The following is an 18,983-nucleotide window of genomic DNA, read 5'->3' as shown; positions in this document are numbered from 1 at the left end:
GAATACCCAGAAGATCTAAAATATATAAATATCCATGATAGGACAAATATATTTATATAAGAATGTATAGACGATATGAGATGGTTGTTACAAATAATTGTCCGCTTATATACCTAGGCAGGGGCACCTTCATGAATAGTCATGTCCTTAGAGATATACCTCTTCACTAATTAATTATTATTTATTTATATTATTTTTTTGTATATTTTATTCATAACATTGCCTTCCCCTTTAGAAAAGTTTTGTCCTCAAAGCTTATTAATGAGAAAGCTTGATATCTTTTTCTATATCGTAATGTCTCTATGTCTTTTCAACTAGTGGAACTATCATCTTTGATGATACAAGACGATCTGAAATTTTGAGTGGTAAAAAATTGTCGTATTGTGAAACTATCTAACCACCCAAAATTAATCTTTTGTGGAATCTTGCTATTACGGAAAACTTGAAATGAATTGTTATCATAAGACTGAATCACAATGACATTGACATTATTTGGAACATAAGTCACTTGTCTCTGGTCTGAGTGATATGGATTTGTAGACTGTCTGAGATATCTACTTTTATGATTTGGGTGTAGATAAGGAGTTCTTATGATTTGATTTCCACTTATCTTGTTTGTGTCATTTTTTGGTTTACTTGAAGTATCTAATTTCCTTCATGTACTGAAGTCGGCTTGGTTAAACGTTGGATCTTCACTTGAAATTTCCTTCGTTTGAACAACGACATCTGAATATGTTTACTTCAAATGGTTTGTCATCTTCTTGAGTTGTGATATTGACTGGATTAGTATTTGTTCCTTTATCTTCAACTTGGATTGTTACTGTTAGTGTTAGTCTTGTTCGCCTGTCACCAGTGATCAAATATGCTTTTACCAAGTTTGTTAGGAGTCTCAAAGTCAAATTTTACCATGTCACTAGGTTTACAGAGTAAAATTTGGTCACTGGTTAGTTGGTCTAGGAATGATTTTATACTTTTGGAAAAGTCACACACGCTGGTCACCTACCTCATTTAGATGAAGGTGTCTTAATAAAAAGAAGGTTTTCATTATATCAGTGATCATCATCATCATTCCATTCGGTTTCAGGTTTTCGTTAGGTCATTAGGGTTTCAAGGTCCATCATCATCATGTGTAAATCCAACATTAAATAAAGCATGACAAGCAGCTCTTTGACATTAACTTGATGAACTTTCACAAGTTCTTTATAATTTTAGTTTCAAAGGCTCCAAGAGAAGAAGTTTCAATGTTCAAAAAGTGAAAATGCAGCTCAGGTTTCAACTCTCCAAGGTGACATAGTGTTAAAGGTGAAAAATCAGTTTTTGTAAAAGGTTTGTGGGGCCCATTTCTTTTCAAAAGGAAAACTAACTTGCCTATATAAACTCAAAAAGCCCTAAACTCACTTTTTTTGCCTTTTATTCCCCTTTGTGCATCAAGCTCTCTCTTCCATTGGCGAGAAAAACTCGGTTTTTTGGGCGAAATTAGCAAAAAATTCAAGGCACTGCGCTTCCAGAGACTGCGTTGCGCTTCCAGACACTGCATTGTGCTTGTGCCAGAGCAGCTCAAAACCGTCCAGAACTCACCCAAATTGAAATTTCAAGCTTGCAAATTGTTTTCTTGCTAACCTAAACTCCTCTACAAGTAAGTACATCACCTCACTTACCTTTTTATTTAGCAAGATGGATTCAAGCTTAAGATTTCTTCATTTAGGGTTTTTAGTGAATTTTTCATGAAATGAGCTAGGGTTGATGATGGCTAGTCTAGTTTTCATATGATAAACATGTAAAACTATCATTCTACACCTCTACACATGTTTAAAATACATTATGAACCATTGAACCAACTACAAATCACCAAATTACTTCACCAAAAATGAAACCCTAGCTCATTCCTAAGGAATTTGGACAGTTTTCCTAGAAACTCTGTTTTTCATTTTTCACAAACACTCCTTTTCTTCATTTCACTTCATTTCATTTTCATAAGTTGCTCACAGTTCATATCCACCTTCTAGAATTTCCCTTGCCATTTTTCCATTCCACCTACCCATCATTTCATTTTTCACTCGTCCCTCACTGTTTTTTCTCATTTTCCTGTTGCTAGGGTTTCTGTCATCATGGAAGGGGATTCTTCACCAGAAAGGAAGAAACACCATAAGGGAGGTAGAATTCTCAGATATGAACCAACCAACTGCAATGCGATCAATACATCACCCTTTATCAAACAATGCTTTGAAGATGTGAATTGTTTAGATTTTTGCAAAAGGGTGTGTGAAGTAGGTTTCCATGAATAGTTGACAGATTGGGTTGCTACTCATTTGAAAGGAGAAAGTGCCATTATTGCTGGTGTTGAGTTCACATTTTCAGTGGCTTCTATTTCACTTGCTACAGGGATACCAGATCATGGAGAATACTGGTTTAAGGGCATGAACTTAGATCTTGTGCATTACAGGTCCTTCTTGAAAACACCATACAGGGAAACCCATACACATATCATACCTTTTAGGTACCTGTTGGAGAAGTATGCTCCATTGATGAAAGTTGTCATGAAATTTTTCACATGTGAAGGAAGGTTTTCTAGACTATATGCCTATCACATCTGGCTTCTAATGCACTTTACAACTCAGAAACCTCTCAACATGTTTAACTATCTATGTAGGAGCCTTTCCAAGATGTCAGAGAAGGTATAGGTGAAGAACAAAGAACACTATCTTAGTCTCTTTCATCATAGTCTGATCAAGACTGTAGTGCTCCATCAACTTGCAGAGAAGAACATGACATGGGATTCTTTCTTGGAGACAACTTTGAAATGGCATGAATCCAATGTTTCAGTTCAGCAGTCAAGCATGCCAACACAACAAATGGAGGTTGGGTCCTCAAGCAAATTAGGGGAGATTCCTAGACCTGAGGTGACTAGGATGTACAAAAGAGGAAAAAGGCTTGTGTTTATTTCTCATGGTGAGAAAGGGGCCAAGCCTTCTACATCAGCAAAACAGGGGTCACCAATGCATGATAAAGATTTGGTTGAGCATGAGTTTGAGTTAGTAGAATTAGAAGCAGAAAATGAACCCTCAAGCATGCAGTAGATTATCAAAGACAAAGACTCTCAGATCAAAGAATTCATGGGCAACATGGCAAGGGCAAGGTTTGTCATCTCATTCCTAGAACAAGAAAACAGTCAACTAAAGGCAAAACAACTTATCATGGAAAAGGAGCAAGCTAAACTATTGCAGCAAGCAGGCAAGGGCAAAGCAGCCTTGGAGATCAATGAGCCTGAAGGAACTAAAGGACAAGGTAAGAAAAAGAGGCCAAGAACCAAAGGGCTTAAGAAGGCATTGAAAGAGGAGAAAAAACACATCTTGCTGGATGAGGAACTAGAGTTAGAAGACATAATTTCCTTAGAGATCAATGAAGATAGGGAGTATTGTTTAGACAAGGGAAATGACCACTTGGAGAAGCTTCTAGACAAGGCCAATAGAGACAATCAGCTACTAAGGCACATGGCACATCACTAGCAGACAAAGAATATGATTTGCAATATCAAGGTCAAACAACTGCAAAACAAGCTCAAAGAAATCCTAAAGGACCAAAATGAGAAGGGTAACTTAGAGATGCTTGTTGAAGCATCCATGAGGGCTTAACATACTTCATTTTACAGCTCATGACCAATTTTGAAGGAATTTTGAATTTTTTTGGTTTTGGCCAGTGACGGAGGCTTTGTACTTTTTCCTCAGACACTCAAATTACAAATGGCTTGCATGTTTGGAAAAGAAGCAAGCTAAACTATTGCAGCAAGCAGCCTGAAGGAATTCATAAATTTGGCCAGTCACAGAGGCGTTGCGCTTTTCCCTCAGACACTCAAACTACAAATGGCTTGCATGTTTGGAAAGCCCTTGGCATCCTCTCAAAACCCATTTCTTCAGATTTTCCAGAGAGGGCCCAAATTTTAAGAAAAAGGGGAAAATGTGGTCAAAAATCACCTTTTTGGACCTCTTTTTGACAGGCGCTGCTCTTTTGGCGTGACCTTGGGAGATTGGATTTTTGAAGGCCTTCCCATGGATCATTTTCAAAAATTCAAGGTGTTCTGGAAACTAGACTTAGAAAGCTAGTTGACCGTTTTCTCAGATCTTCATTTGGACCTCAGGAAGGGACTTCAAAGTGGGCTCAAAGTCGGCGATGCGCTTCTACAATTTCTTGTGTTTTTCATTTAAAATTTCACTATGTAAATTTCCTAGTTTTCAGTTTGACTTGGTCAAAGTCAAAACCTTTGATGTAATTGAACTTGGTTCGAGGTTAGATGATGTAAGCATGAATAAATGGGCATGATAGGTTGTTTTTGATGTTTAATAGGCCTCATTAAGGAAGCAAAATCCAAAACAAAGTCTACAAGAAGTGTTTGTGTTTAACCTTCTCACTCTCCCCTGTTGGTTGAGAGAATCTTGGAATCAGTTCCACCATCTAGGAATTCGACTCCTGAAGGTGGGGAAGTGGTCTAATTGAGTCTATATGTATCATTTCTCTTTCAGAGAGAAGTGTTGGACTTTGTGGAGTAGGGTTGTACACTTATGTTTTCTTTTGCTAATACAGGAGTAGTTGCAACTATATTTCAGGAACTCTAGTTCAGTGAGTCTATGGTGTTTGTTTCTTCTTTCTATCAGTTTTAATGGATAAATCATCACTCTTTACATGCTTTATGTTCTTCCTATGAGTTTCTTTGCAGTTATATAAACAAGAATCTTGAAATTAAGCTCTGTTTATGTGAAATTCATAGTTGTGTTTCCCTTCTTCTAAAGCTAATGAATTCATGTCTTTACATGCTCATTAGTCTCTTCAAAACTCTCTAATCTATACTACCCTGACAAACACTTCAATTGCACCATAACACACTGATATCTAGCTCCTATTTATGTTTGTATCTGCATACTTGAAGTCTAGACCTAATTACTTGTTCTAAACCCTAGTCCAGCAAACCTAAAAAACCTAAATACACAAAAACTCAAAACAAACTTATATATCTAGCCTAAAACCTGTCTCTTTGCATATATTCATTGACAAATCCTTTGAGAGATCCCTCTCTGGCTCACTAGGGTTAGCTACTGAGCTGAAAGTGGTTCGAGGTTACCTCTTTTGATCTCCTCCTCAGCCTAGCAAATTGTAAGGGATAATAGTTATCCGTATGTTTTCCACTTGTTAGATATATCAATTAGAACTAGAAGGACCTTTAAAGATTCCAAAGCACAATACAAGTAAATTTAGGTGAGATTGCTAACAGTGATCTTAAAAGATAATAAGTATTAAATTTCCCAAATACCAGTGTTAACAATTTGTTTCCAACCTTACTTATGATGCAAACAATTCCCTTCACAATGAACTAAAAGCAATTATATTTCAGAGATATTGTTTAGAACAACAGTAGGATATTAAATGCCAAACCAATGCCACATATGTTAAACAAATCAACTATCCCTTAGAAAATATCAAAATGAAAATGTGAATCACTGTAATTCTGCTTTGTGAGCTGGTAAATGACCATGAGATTAATATGTTTCAGAGAATGAACCACTTGGAATTTCTTGAGATCATAGAAAGCAACATTGAAAGAAATTTAACAATAATCCTATGACAACAATCATTTAACAAAGGTAAAAGACAGACCTAGAAATCCTCTTCTTACTTTTGATGATAGTCAGCAAATAAATGAGTGCCTTTTCGATATAATGGATCCTTTCCTTTGTTGAGAAGCTTACTAACAGATGATGAATTTCTTACCACTGCATATGAATGCTTTGGATAGCTATGGGTTAGAGGAGCCTGCCCAAAAAATTCTCCAATGGCTAGATCACCTGTAGATACTAAATTTAATCCAAAATACCTCTGCAAACCATAAAACTTTGACTGCCCACAGTAGGGTTAAAATGGCTAAGGAGCAAAGTAAATGAGGAAGCCAAGGCCTTGAAGGTAGAGAGCATAAGGCTAAGAAAGGGCTGAGCAGAGGGAGCAAAGGGCTACTGGAAGAGAGGGTTGCTGGATGGGAGAAAAGCCTAGGTAAGGGTTGCACAAAGTCAAAGGTAGTAGCAGGCAGAAGGTGGAAGGGACAACGACAAGGAGATGGAGGAAGAAGAAAGACAGGGGATGCGACAAAGGGAAGGAAACCTGCTACAGGTAGCGGAGAAGAGGAGGTAGGACTACGTGGAAGGATAAGGCCTGAGGCTGTGAGGAAAGGGGTGTCGTAGGCAGGGAGGAAGGTTCGAAGGCTTGTGGCAGGGCTGCGACAGAGGGAGGAAGGATATGCCACAGGGAGAGAAGGAGGTTTTGAGGGGCTGTAGGTAGGGAAAAGGAGCTGCAGGCAAGGAAAGAGGAACCCACAGGTAGGGAGAGAGTAATGGAGGTAGAGGTAGGGGTGCTGAAGGGTTAGGAGGTAACAACGTGGAGGGTGAGCAGGGAATAAAGGGCAGTCGTAGGGAAAGGAGGCAGTGGAATGGGAGGAGCTGCGGTAGGGCCGCTGGAGAGGAGCCGAGAGGGTTTGGGGCTATTCGTGGCCCTTATTTTTTTTTTTAAAACAAACACTTGTCCAATATTAAACTTCACTTCCAGATTTGTGTATTTTACCACAAAATCGATCTCAGAAATTTATGAAACCTCAGATTTGAAATTTTTACTGAATGATCTTGTCGTTTTATTCATGCAGACAAAATTTGAGACAAGATCTTTCCCTCCATGGCCTATATCTGTCTCAAAACTCCATATTTTCCTTGAAGAATTGTAGATCCACCCCTGCACAAATAAAAAAAAAAAAAACAAAGGAAAAACCCCAGATCCCGAATATTTACAAAATAAAATTAAAACCCAAAACCCAAATGTTCGATTTTTGTTTGTTTGTTCAGATCTATACAATTAAAATACAAATCTATCGGATCTAAGGAGTATGAGTCCAACTCCGCTCCTAGATCTGTAGATATAGACTCTTCTTAGCTAGATCTATCTATTGAGCACAATTATAAAAGATGATTAATTTAAAAAATGAGGTACTAACCCCAAAGTCCATGCAAAAGGAAAATCGTAAGATAAGTCTAGGAATTTAAATCAGGAAGGCTCTTCAAATCTTATGCCTTGGGAGTTAGCTCGTCCAGCATAGGTTTTCCCCCAACCCCCAATTTTTTAAATCCAAATGATTTTTGCACATTTCAGATTTAAACTTCTAGATTAATAGAGATGTAAAATAACAATGTAATTTTTCAAGAATTAGAGAGACATGCTAATTCTATTAAATTAAAATGCTATTTTAAACCCAATAATCTATGCAAAATACCTGTGCAATAGATTATTTCACAAAGGTTATATAACCAACAACTTATAAAGATAATATTTAACAAAACATTAAAAAAATTATTAACATAAGATGCAAGAGAGGAACACCACCATCCATGTAAACCCCAAATATTTTGCGTTATTATTATTCCAGAAAAGATTATAAGAAAGCTTCAAGAGCTAGTATACGATTTAATGATCGAATGTTTTGTGAGACAAAGGACCTCTAATTTATAAATAAATTCTCTAAACGGTTAGTTGGATTGATCCCCGTCAAAGTAATTTCGACTATTGATAAAGATTTAATTATATTTTATTCTCTACCATTGAAATACTTTTTTTTTGAGGAATTTTCAAATTTCTTTTTTAATTTTTTTTTAATTAGCTCAAAATAATTAATTTTGAGCTATTTTCCTCAAAAAATTGACTTTGACTTAACCATCAAGGCCCAAAGGTCCAAAATTTATTGAAATTTTCAATATTCCCTTTGCGGGGGACTTCTAAAAATTAATTTCTCTAGAATCCACGAAATTTTTATTTTGGAGAATTTATTTTTCCTAAAACTTAAATTTGACTCTAATTAATTAAATTTCTAGCTTAGGATTTTTAATTTATTTTTGCCAGAAAATTTAATTAATTGACATATGAGGGGATTAATAATTTTTTGCAACTCTCTAATATTTTAGCATCATGGCTAAAATATTATTTACATAAGATAATTACATTTCAACCCTCAAAGGGTGAAAACCCATTCGTTATAGACCCTCAATTATTTACCCAATTCCGCGGCTCAAATATGATTTAGTAGACTGTAATGCCCCTTCCTAAATATTTTCTAAGGCAAGAGAACCCAATTTTGTAAATTTTGTCAATTTTGTTGTAAAGGCAAATTTTGGAGGCAAGACTTAGGAAAAATGGGTCGAAGAGCTTTTTAGTGGAATGTGGGGGCCACCCACCTACAAACAACGCGCACCACTTAGAAAGGAATTCGAGTTTCCTAAGGGAGGTCGAAAATCATAGGAGGGACCAACATGAGACCAAGGGCCAACAAGTATAAATAAGTGGAGAGAAGCATCATTTGGGGCTTTTGACATTTTGATTATCCATTGTCGCTCTAGCTTGTTTAACTGAGTTACAAGTGTTGCTTAGCACAAGAGCTTCCCAAGGAATGAAGCTCAACCTTCTCTTCGATGGACCTTGAGTGCCACCCTAGGAAGGATTTCTATCTTGTTTGGAGGTTGGGAGAGAGGCATCACACAACACTACATTAGGTTCAGCTGGGACACAGAAGGAAGAGCCACGCAATCATAGAGGGATATTGGTGCCAGAGCTGGAGATTATATTGTTGCTAGGGTGTTTCTCGGCCAAATTCCAAGTAAAAGGGGAGGATTTGCAGGTGTAGAGAGAGTCCTTCACGCAGTACGAAATTTCTAGGCGTAGAGACTACGTCATCACCTATAGCCCTGCACAGTCACTTGTGGGGGTCAAGTGAGGTGAGTCTTGGGCAGAGGATTGAGGAGTTGAGTTGCTCAAATTTTGGTTGGAGGATAATTGTGGGGAGTTTCTTGGCATTCTGGGAGAAACAAACATCATTCTCTGCTACATGTGATAATTTCTATTTGTGGAGAAGGGCCAAGCTATTTGGGGCCAAATTTTGAGGGTTAAAACGAGAGCAAACCCTTTCTGGGTTTTTTTGGGTTTTTGGCAAGGATTCTAGTCCTAATTTTACAGAATTTTTTGGGCAGATTTGAGGGGTTGGATCAGGGTCTCAAGATTGCCAGCAGTGTCAAAAAACTGGGTTAGCGCAGAATTTTGGAGGACAAGTTTCTACAGTAGTTGGGCATTGACATATTGATCACCCGAGGCTTGTAGCTTGCCTTGTGCAAACCCAAGTGCACTCTTTCTATTTGCTATTGTACTCCAACAACTGAATATAAATAAATTTGCCCATTTTGGCGTTTGAGGATCATTTTCTCTCTTATGGGTGTTTATTGAATTTTTTGTGTTATATTTATTGCATATCTTTGGTTATCACTGTAAAATTTCTATTAGGAACATTATAGTGGTATCAAGGCATGTTCTTGGCCAGGGTGGGGAACAGGTGCAGGTGATGCCACCTAGATATCAAGGCTTCGTTTTCTAGAGAGGCCGTGGTAGAGGTAGAGGTAGGGGTTGAGGTAGAGAAGGCGGTCCAAATCCATTTTCGGACACCGAAGTTGAGAATATTAGAGGTAGAATGGACAACCAAGAGGACAACGAGCAACCCAGGCAATTGGGCCAGAATCAGGTTTTGGAGGAGCTGTTGAGAACCAATCAACAGATGTTGAGACAAGGGCAGCTCATGATGGACATGATGCAGCAGGTGATGGGGTTGTAGATGGGTGGAAGACTGAAAGGGGAGCCTCATGGTGATGGAGGTTCCAAAGCAGGAGGGGGCAACCGTACTTATCAGCCCCCACATACTCCCCAACGTGGGCAGGTTGGCCGTCCCACTATGCCTCACTTTGTGGATGAGCCAGAGTCGGAGAGGGAGCCAAACCCAGTTGCAGACTTGGTCAACTCAGTTGCGTCCGGTATTGATGAGTATGAGGGATTAGATGCTCAGATTAAGCGGGTGATGTCTTTTGGGGAGTACATACACCTCAAGGAGAGGCATTCTACAGGGGCTGCAACACACTAAGGAGGGGGACCCTCTAACCAGGATGTGCAAAAGATAACAGGGAAGGTTACACTCCCTAACTTTGATGGGTCGACCAAGAGTTCAGCCAAGGCTTAGATTCAGAAGTTAGACACATATTTCCACCTGAACCCCATGCGGGAAACCGATGCTATACGGTTCACTACTCTTCATTTGGAGGGGGATGCCCAGGAGTGGTGGTATCATGGGCTAATCACATTGGGACACATCCATATCACTTCTTACACAGAGTTCACCCAAAGGTTGTTGGAGAGATTTGAGAGGAAAGACCCAAAGCTGCATTTCAAGGAGATAACCCATTTGAGGCAGATTGGTAGCGCATAGGCTTACATTACGAAATGCCAAACATTGGCTATGATCATGACAAACATCTCAGAGGCCCGACTGATCATGCTATTTGCGGAGGGTCTTGTTGAGCCTTTGCGTGGTTGGGTGAGGGCTTACAAACCCATATCACTTACAGATGCTATCTCCAGGACTCGGGATATGATTGATGCAGTGCCCAAGACTCGGGCTTTCACTCCCACTAGACCCACTGCTTCACAGGGGAACCAAGACACTAGACCACCTCAGAGGGATGGGGGACATGGCCAGATGGATTAGGAGACCTGGAGAGACCTTAGGAGGAGAAGGTTGTGTTTCACATCCTAAGAGCCTTGGGCACCTGGGCACAAGTGCACCGAGGGCAAGTCCCATTTCATTGAGGTGTATTCAGACAGTGAGCGAGATGCGGAGTCCTAGATGGGGGCAGAGCAAGGAGATGAGGGAGGACAATCATTAGTAGGGCCATCACCACCACCTCCTAGAGGAGGACCGTTTGCTCCATCAAGGGGAGTCCTTGCTTCACTTCGGGCGGTGCCGAAGTACTTGACACTCAAGATCAGGGGGACGGTATAGAGGCAACGAGTATTAGTCCTAGTAGACAGTGGGGCCATCCACAACTTTATTGATGCTTTGATGGTGGAGCGTAGGGGCATTCAGACAGAGACATTTGAGGGGTTCTCCATGCTGGTTCCAGGAGATCGGACCATGTAGTGCATAGAGTATGTTCCCGAGTTCACTGTGAAGATGGGGAACTACTCGCTCACTGATCACTTTTTTGTAGTTGATGTCCTAGGCACCAACGTGGTTCACCACTAACTAGAAGAAATTAGAGATGGAGTTTATGGGGCCAGATGGGAAGCTAGTACTATTGAGGGGAATGCACTCTTATCCACCCCAGACAGTTTCAACTCACCGGATGGAGGCAGATCTACGACATGGGGACATAGAGTGGGTAGTCGAGTTGAGGATCTCAGAGATAGGGGCTCTGAAACAGCTTGTGCATCCAGACATACTGGCTTTGTTGGAGAGGCACCATGGGTTTTTTGGGGAGATCCCACTAGGCAGACCACCAGATCGTGGGTTCGAGCACACTATTGAGTTGGAGGATGGGGTGAACGCAATCATCACTACCTTGTATAGGCACCCAAAGGCCTATCGGGACGAGATAGAGAGGGCCATCCAGGAGCTGTTAAGGTTGGGTCACATCAGGCCTAGTTCGAGTCCCTTCGCTTCTTCCGTGGTGCTGGTGAAAAAGAAGGATGGGACACTGAAGAACCGACATCGCATCCCGCGCATCGACGAGTTGATGGATGAGCTTAAAGGAGCAAAATACTTATCTAAGATAGATCTGCGCTTAGGGTATCATCAAATCTGGGTGAGGGAGCAAGACATCCCTAAGACTACCTTTTGTTGCCACTATGGACATTTCGAGATCTTCGTGATGGGGCTAACCAACACCCCAGCTACATTTCAGTCATGTATGAACCACATGTTTCATGGGCAGTTGAGGCGCTTCGTCCTTGTTTTCTTTGATGACATACTCATTTATAGTCAGACTTGGGAGGAGCACCTTCAACATTTGGAGGTAGTGCTTCGCATACTTGAGGAGCAACAACTGTATGCGAAGATGTCCAAATGTGAATTTGGACTAATAGAGATGTTGTACCTGGGACATGTGATTGGGGAGGACAGAGTGAAGGTACACTAGGAGAAGATCAGGGCCATCTTGGATTGGCCCACACCCAAGAATGTGACGGAGTTGAGAGGGTTCTTGGGCATTTGCACATACTACAGGAGATTCGTGAGGGGATTCTCACAGCTTGTAGCACCCCTCACCGATTTGACAAAAAGGGGGGCTTTTGAGTGGACGCAAGTGGCACAGGAGGCCTTTGAGCGCCTCAAGAAGGTGATGAGCAACTGTCCCGTTTTGGCTTTGCCAGACTTCACACGACCCTTTGTGTTGGAATGTGACACTTTCGACGAGGGAGTTAGTCCTGTGTTGACGCAGGGAAGCCATCCTATTGCATTTGAGAGCAGGAAGATAATACCCCACGAGCGGTTGTACTCTATCTATGACAAGGAGATGCTAGACGTGATGCATGCATTGGCCAAGTTTAGACAGTATCTGGTGGGCAACCGTTTCAAAGTGAAGACTGACCACAACAATCTTCGATTCTTCTTGGAGCAACAGTCATTGGAGGAGCGACAACAAAAGTGGGTGAGCAAGATCCAGGCCTATGACTTCGAGATTGAGTATGTCAAGGGGAAGCACAATGTGGTAGCAGATGCACTTTCCCGGAGACCCGCAATATTATCTTTGATGGATGTTACTCATGACTGGAAGGCTCAACTTTTGGTTGAGTACTCCAAAGACAGGCATGCTTGCAAGATTCTGGATGGCACACACAGGGATGATCGATTTCGGGTGATGGATGATGTGATCTACTACAAGGACCAGATATACTTGGTTCCTGGATCACAGCTCAAGGAGCAGATTATGCAGGCATCCCACGATTCCCCTCTAGCAAGACACCATGAGTTCCTCAAGACATATTGTGCCATTAGGAAGAGATTCTCATGGCGGGGGCTCAAGGGAGACATGCTGAGGTATGTGTGGGAGTGCATAAACTTACATAGGAACAAGGGAGAGCTGTCACATCATGCTGGTTTATTACAACCGCTTCCCATTCCGGAGAGGAAGTGGGAAAGCGTGTCCATGGACTTTATCACGGGACTCCCAATTGCATAGGGGTGAGATTGTATTTACGTTGTGGTCGATAGATTGACCAAGTTCGCCCATTTCTTCACCATCTCATCGAGATCTTCAGCTTCCTAGGTGGGTCGAGTTGTTCTTCTGATTACATGGTCTTCCCAAGACCATTGTTAGTGACAGGGACAACAGATTTATGGGGGCTTTCTGGCAGGAGTTGTTTCAGTTGGTGGGGACAAAGCTTACGCCCAACACTAGCTATCACCCACAGACAGATGGGCAGACCGAGATCATGAACAAGTGGTTGGAAGGGTACCTATGCAACTATGTGATGGGGCAACAGAGAGCGTGGGTAAAGTGGCTTCATCTAGGAGAGTTCTGCTACAACACCACTTATCACATGTCGATTGGTATGTCTCCTTTTCGAGCACTTTATGGGTATGATGCACTTTCTTTTTCTGATATGATGTTTGGAGATAGCAAGGCCTTGGGGGCAAAGGATTGGGTTCAAGAGAGTCAGGAGATCCTCCGAGCTCTCAAGAACAATTTACAGGTGGCTCAAAATCAACAGAAGATGTATGTTGATAAGCATAGGGTGGAGAGACAGTTTGAGGTAGGGGACATGGTCTACCTACGTTTGCAGCCCTACAAATAGTCTTCACTAAAGCAAAAGGGGGCAGAAAAACTTCGACCATGATTTTATGGGCTGTATAAGGTGATTAGGAGAGTCAGAGAGGTGGCTTATGAGCTGGAGCTACCTTCAGAGAGCCAGATCCACAACGTGTTCCATGTCTCATGCCTGAAAAAGGCATTGGGGCAGCAGGTTACAACAAAAAATGAGTTGCCACCTTTGGATGATGAGGGGCATTTAGTTTTGACACCAGAGTCCATATTGGAGACCCGAGAGAGGAGATTGAGGAACCAGGTAATCAGAGAGCATTTGGTCAAGTGGAAGGATTTGCTGGAAGAGGATGCTACATGGGAAAGTGAACAGATCTTGCAACATCCAGCTTTGCAGTTGCTTGGGGACAAGCAACATCCAGGAGGGGAGGACTGTAATGTCCCTTCCTAAATATTTTCTAAGGCAAGAGAACCCAATTTTGTAAATTTTGTCAATTTTAGTCTAAAGGCAAATTTTGGAGGCAAGACTTAGGAAAAGTGGGTCAAATATCTTTTTAGTGGAATGTGGGGGCCACCCACCCACAAATAATATGCACCACTTAGAAAGGAATTCGAATTTCCTAAGGGAGGTCAAAAATCATAGGGGGGACCCACATAAGACCAAGGGTTAGCAAGTATAAATAAGTGGAGAGAAGCATCATTTGGGGCTTTTGACATTTTGATTATCCATTGTCACTCTAGTTGTTCAGCTGAGTTACAAGTGCTGCTTAGCACAAGAGCTTCCCAAGGAGTGAAGTTCAACCTTCTCTTCTGTGGACTTTGATTGCCATCCTAGGAAGGATTTCTATCTTGTTTGGAGGCTGGGAGAGAGGCATCACACAACACTACACCATTCTGGTTCAGCTGGGACGCAGAAGGAAGAGCCACGCAGTCATAGAGGGAGATTGGTGCCGGAGCTGGAGATTGTATTGTTGCTGGGGTGTTTCTTGGCCAAATTCCAAGTAAAAGGGGAGGATTTGTAGGTGGAGAGAGAGTCCCTCATGCAGTATGGAATTTCTGGGACTGTGTCATTACCTACAGGCCTGTGTAGTCACTTGTGGGGGTCAAGTGAGTGGAGTCTTGGGTAGAGGATTGAGGAGTTGGGTTGCTCAAATTTTGGTTGGAGGATAATTGTGGGGAGTTTCTTGGCATTTTGGTTGGAGGATGAATCCAGGATGATCTAAGCACTCGAGCATGATGGAATCTCTTTGCGAAAAAATGTACTGCTACTGGGTAGTTGACATGGAGTGGTCAACAAGTACCAAACTGGTCATCCAAACCGATCTGTCGACCAAGTCGAACTAGTCACTAATCAACTTTGCTTAGTTGATTGAGTCCAAGACAACTAGGACCAAGTTTTAAACATGAAGTGACATATAATTTTGGACTCCGAAAATGATGGACTCACTTTGTAGTCCGAAACGTTGGGTTATTAAAATTGATGATGGACTCACTTTGTAGTCCGAAACGTTGGGTTATTAAAACTCTTTAACAGGTCATTCCACACTCTTTCAAACTAGCTAAAACTTGAAATTAAACTACATTGCATGTATGGTAACACAAATAGCAAATGCAATTAGAAGGTCAAAGGTCACACCTGGAAAATGGAGATAAAAATGTAATTGCATGGATTAAAAAACTGCAAGCATGAAAATGCAACTATAGAATTTGCCCAAGTATTTATTTTACATGTTTATAGGTTGATTGGAGGCAAAGTCTTTACCAAATGGAAGTACTGATGTCCTAATTACATTGCTTGAGATTTTTGGATATGCTGTGCTATATTTTTTGCAATGAAGCATTAGAATACTGAACTTCTGATATATGGTTTTAGTCTGGGATGTATTTTCAAGCGCTCCAATTTTTTTATTTGTTTTGCGGAAAAGACTGCCTGTAGAGATTGCTAACTGACATTTGTGCTGCACCTCCCATTATAAATGGAAGGAAAGTTATGTTTGGGAGATTATTGTATACTATTATAAACATGGAAAGATTTTAGTTATTGGTTTATTTATATTTTTGCAGAGCTCATCTGAAAGATGGTTGACTGGCATTGGAAACAACTTGGAAAAGCACTTCTTACTACTTATGCTATTTTTGGAGCAGCATGGTTGTGGAATGAGACATCACCTCTGGGTTGGTGGACATTGAAGCCTCGGACTAAGGTATAAGACCCACCATTAACTGTGCTTATCTTTACTGTTAAAGTTTTTTTGTAGGAGAGGGTTTAGATGTAATTTCCTTCACTCTGTTTGTAGATATATGTTAATTCTATATGAGGTAGGTATGTAATCTGACCTACCATGAGAGACATTTCTTACAGTTGATATATATTATGAAATAGAAAGAAAAAGAAATGGCACATCTTTATGAGCGTCGGGAGTTTCCTTACCCTGGTGATGAGGAAGCAGTCAGAGAGTTCATTGAAAAGGGTGGTTCCTTGGGGACAACAATAGGGCCTAGAGGCCTCATTGATAAATCTGGGGGTAATGTTCAGAAGAAACTTCAGGAGGAAAAATTTGAAAGAGAAGCAAAAAAATTGTGGCTCCGAATGCGGAATGAAGTGATTCAAGACCTCCAAGATCAAGGCCACGAGATTGAATGAGATGACAAAATTGTAGACTTGTATGAATTAGTATTCAAATTTCTCTGAAAAGTCCACAATTATGAAATACTAATAAAACCAATATCCATCATAAGATCATAAGTACTTATGAGAAATAGAGTACAGGGAAATAAATTGGAGGTGCACTATCATCGTATAAATCATATGATAGTGGGAAGGTCGTTTTTTTCAAAATTATTTCCTTTCTGGTAGAATGTTTTTAGTAGGATAATGTGTTCACAAGTTTGACCATTGCACTTGAGAGGACAATAGTTCTTTTTAAAGCAGGGATGATATTCTTCTCTTCAGATTTGGTCTTGATTATTCACATAGAAGTCATGAGAAAGTGCATCAGTAGAAGTTGCAAATATAATATTTCTTGATGTTAACTACTAAGTCAAAATAAAGAGGCAGAGATAGTGTGCATGGACTAGGTCAACAACTTGCATTAATCTTCATTTACTCTATTCTTATAGCAAAAGTTAGACACAGTAAAATAGATATTCGATTGACATGAGATAAAAACATAAATCACAAATTTTTTTCGTTCTTAATTAAAATCAAACCTCATTTATCAAAGATTGTAGAGATTCAACTCTGTGCAGCAATATATTTACCTATAATTAGTTGTGTAGTAAGAAAATGAGAAGCCCCAAGATATGCTGATAAAGTGTTGAAAAAATGGGCCTCTTCTTCTAAACAAAATTTGAGAAAAAAAATTATGAGATGAAAAAAGTAGTGTGAAGAGTTGTTAATTGGTGTTAAAGGTAGAAATCTGATTAGCAATTAATATAGGTGGCCATTTAAAAAATGGTCTTATATTGACTGTTTTTGGGTCATGATTATTAGGGGTCCTCTCCTACGTTTTTGGGTGTAGTTGTGCACAACAATTAGGGAACCAATTCCCTTTGTTAATGCTTTTTCCAACAAGCTAAAGAAGACCTAAAACATAGCATTGAGTAAACATTATGACACTGACAAGGCTCCCTTTTTTTGGGACAACTCACATTTGTCCAGCCCAACATTACTTCTTAACCCTATCAAGCTAGGGTTAGGGTTCTTGCATTTTAGTGCTTTAGTTTTGTAGGTTGTTTTGACATGATTATAAAATGTAATTTCATCTTCTTGTTAGAGAGTTTTTGAAAATGAGTGTAGCCATTACATCTTTTCTCAAAGATAAGCCACCACCATTCAAACTATTTTATATTGCTTTGTATATTGCAATGTTTTCACCATTTGATTCATTAATAGAAGTTGGTTTTCATTTTAGTACTCTGCTTTCAATATTATATTTGTGTTCTCCCTGCAATATTGCATGTTCTTGCATTTTGTTGTGTATTTATGTTCTCAATGCAATATTTGTGCTCTTTGTGCAATATGCTACTTCTTGTTTTTTCATAATGTCCTTGACAACGAGGTTAGGGTATAAGGAGTTGAGCCTCAAACTAGCCAATCTTGGTGAAGACTTCCATCACTGATGATACAAGTGGCTTTGCATGATGGGTGAAGTAAAGAAAGATAACGAAGCATGAGATCCTATCAAGACGTTGCTTTAAGAAGCCCTTGAGTGATAGAGGAATGAAATAAAAGACTATTTTGCCCAGATCCTTAGATGACTCCCAACAATTATGGGGGCAAGTTCTACAAGTAGTGATTTTGGAGGAATGACACCCTTCAAGATGCAAGTTAATTTTGATTTGCCTCTAGTTGAAGGAAAAGTCATCATGGTTTGCTAGATCTAGCTCCCTAACGTTTGAGGCTGTATGGAGGAAATTCTAGATAGAATACTATTTGGAAGAGGATTGGAAGAAGAATTGGATTGGGTTATGTGTTGTTACTAGGAAGAGACAATGCATTGCTAAGGCTGGTGTAACACCCCCTTTATTGTTTTTTTTGCCAGAAATTCCATTATTGGTATTGAACCTGGCTAGTGAGAAGTATCTTAAGGTTACAATTGTCAGCACCTGCAATGCATCTTATTGTTACAACTGCCAAGAGAAGTATCTTGGTGAAAGAGCAAGGGAAAAATGTGTTCTCCCAGGACCCAAATTAATGCTCATAGAACTGCTATAATCATAGAGTGAAGCACAATGCCCACTCCAATTGACAACCTATCTATGAACGCATCCACTAAAATAGAAACATAATTTACTTTGCCACCAGTGCATATAGAGACACTACCATTGATGGTGTTGGCACTTGAAACTGTCCAGTTGAAAGGTAACTAGGAAGGGTACTCTATCGTCTGGAGTACTTAGTTTCGAAAATTATTCCATAGAGAGGCTGTTGCCAAGTTTCATCCAAGCTCAGGCTGCCAACTCAGGTCTTCAGGATGGTATCCTTAGATCTGTTCCAGCTGCAAATTATGGGTTTTCAGCAGAAGAATTTGATCCCAAGGGCACTGCTGTCAGTACACTAAAAGATGTTTTAAAGAAGAGATTGGATGCTTTGTGACAAAGCTATAAGGGGGGTGACCTGTTCCAACAGACATTAGTGTTGTTCCATGCCTTTGTTTTTGTGGTTTAGGAGGAGCATATGTATATTAATACATATCCTACTGCACCCATGTTGAGGTTTGTGTTGGATTGTTGAGGGTCATGACTGAGATAGTGGATCAAACTTTGAAGCATGCTGGTGCTATTCTATTGGTTTAAATATGCAATTGCCTAAGTCACCTGACACGGGGA

At 40.2% G+C, this 18,983-nt stretch overlaps 1 protein-coding gene across 1 annotated transcript in view; it reads left to right on the top strand.

The window, feature by feature from the left end:
* Positions 1-16,604, top strand: part of LOC149181481 (homeobox prospero protein) — a 47,153-nt gene extending 30,549 nt beyond the window's left edge. Inside the window, exons 2-3 of the mRNA XM_089416634.1 lie at positions 15,717-15,856; positions 16,036-16,604. Coding sequence (XP_089272760.1) covers positions 15,731-15,856; positions 16,036-16,296 — 387 coding nt within the window. The 5' untranslated portion in view covers positions 15,717-15,730 and the 3' untranslated portion in view covers positions 16,297-16,604. The remainder of the gene's footprint in view (positions 1-15,716; positions 15,857-16,035) is intronic.
* Positions 16,605-18,983: the final 2,379 nt, after the last annotated feature.

Source organism: Pinus tabuliformis, chromosome 3_2 (genome assembly GCF_031772625.1).
Source record: "Pinus tabuliformis cultivar Carrire ecotype Pingquan chromosome 3_2, CPIR1, whole genome shotgun sequence".
NCBI classification, from domain to species: Eukaryota; Viridiplantae; Streptophyta; class Pinopsida; order Pinales; family Pinaceae; genus Pinus; species Pinus tabuliformis.
Note: the sequence above shows the minus strand (reverse complement) of the source record. Positions and strands in the feature narration are given on the sequence as shown.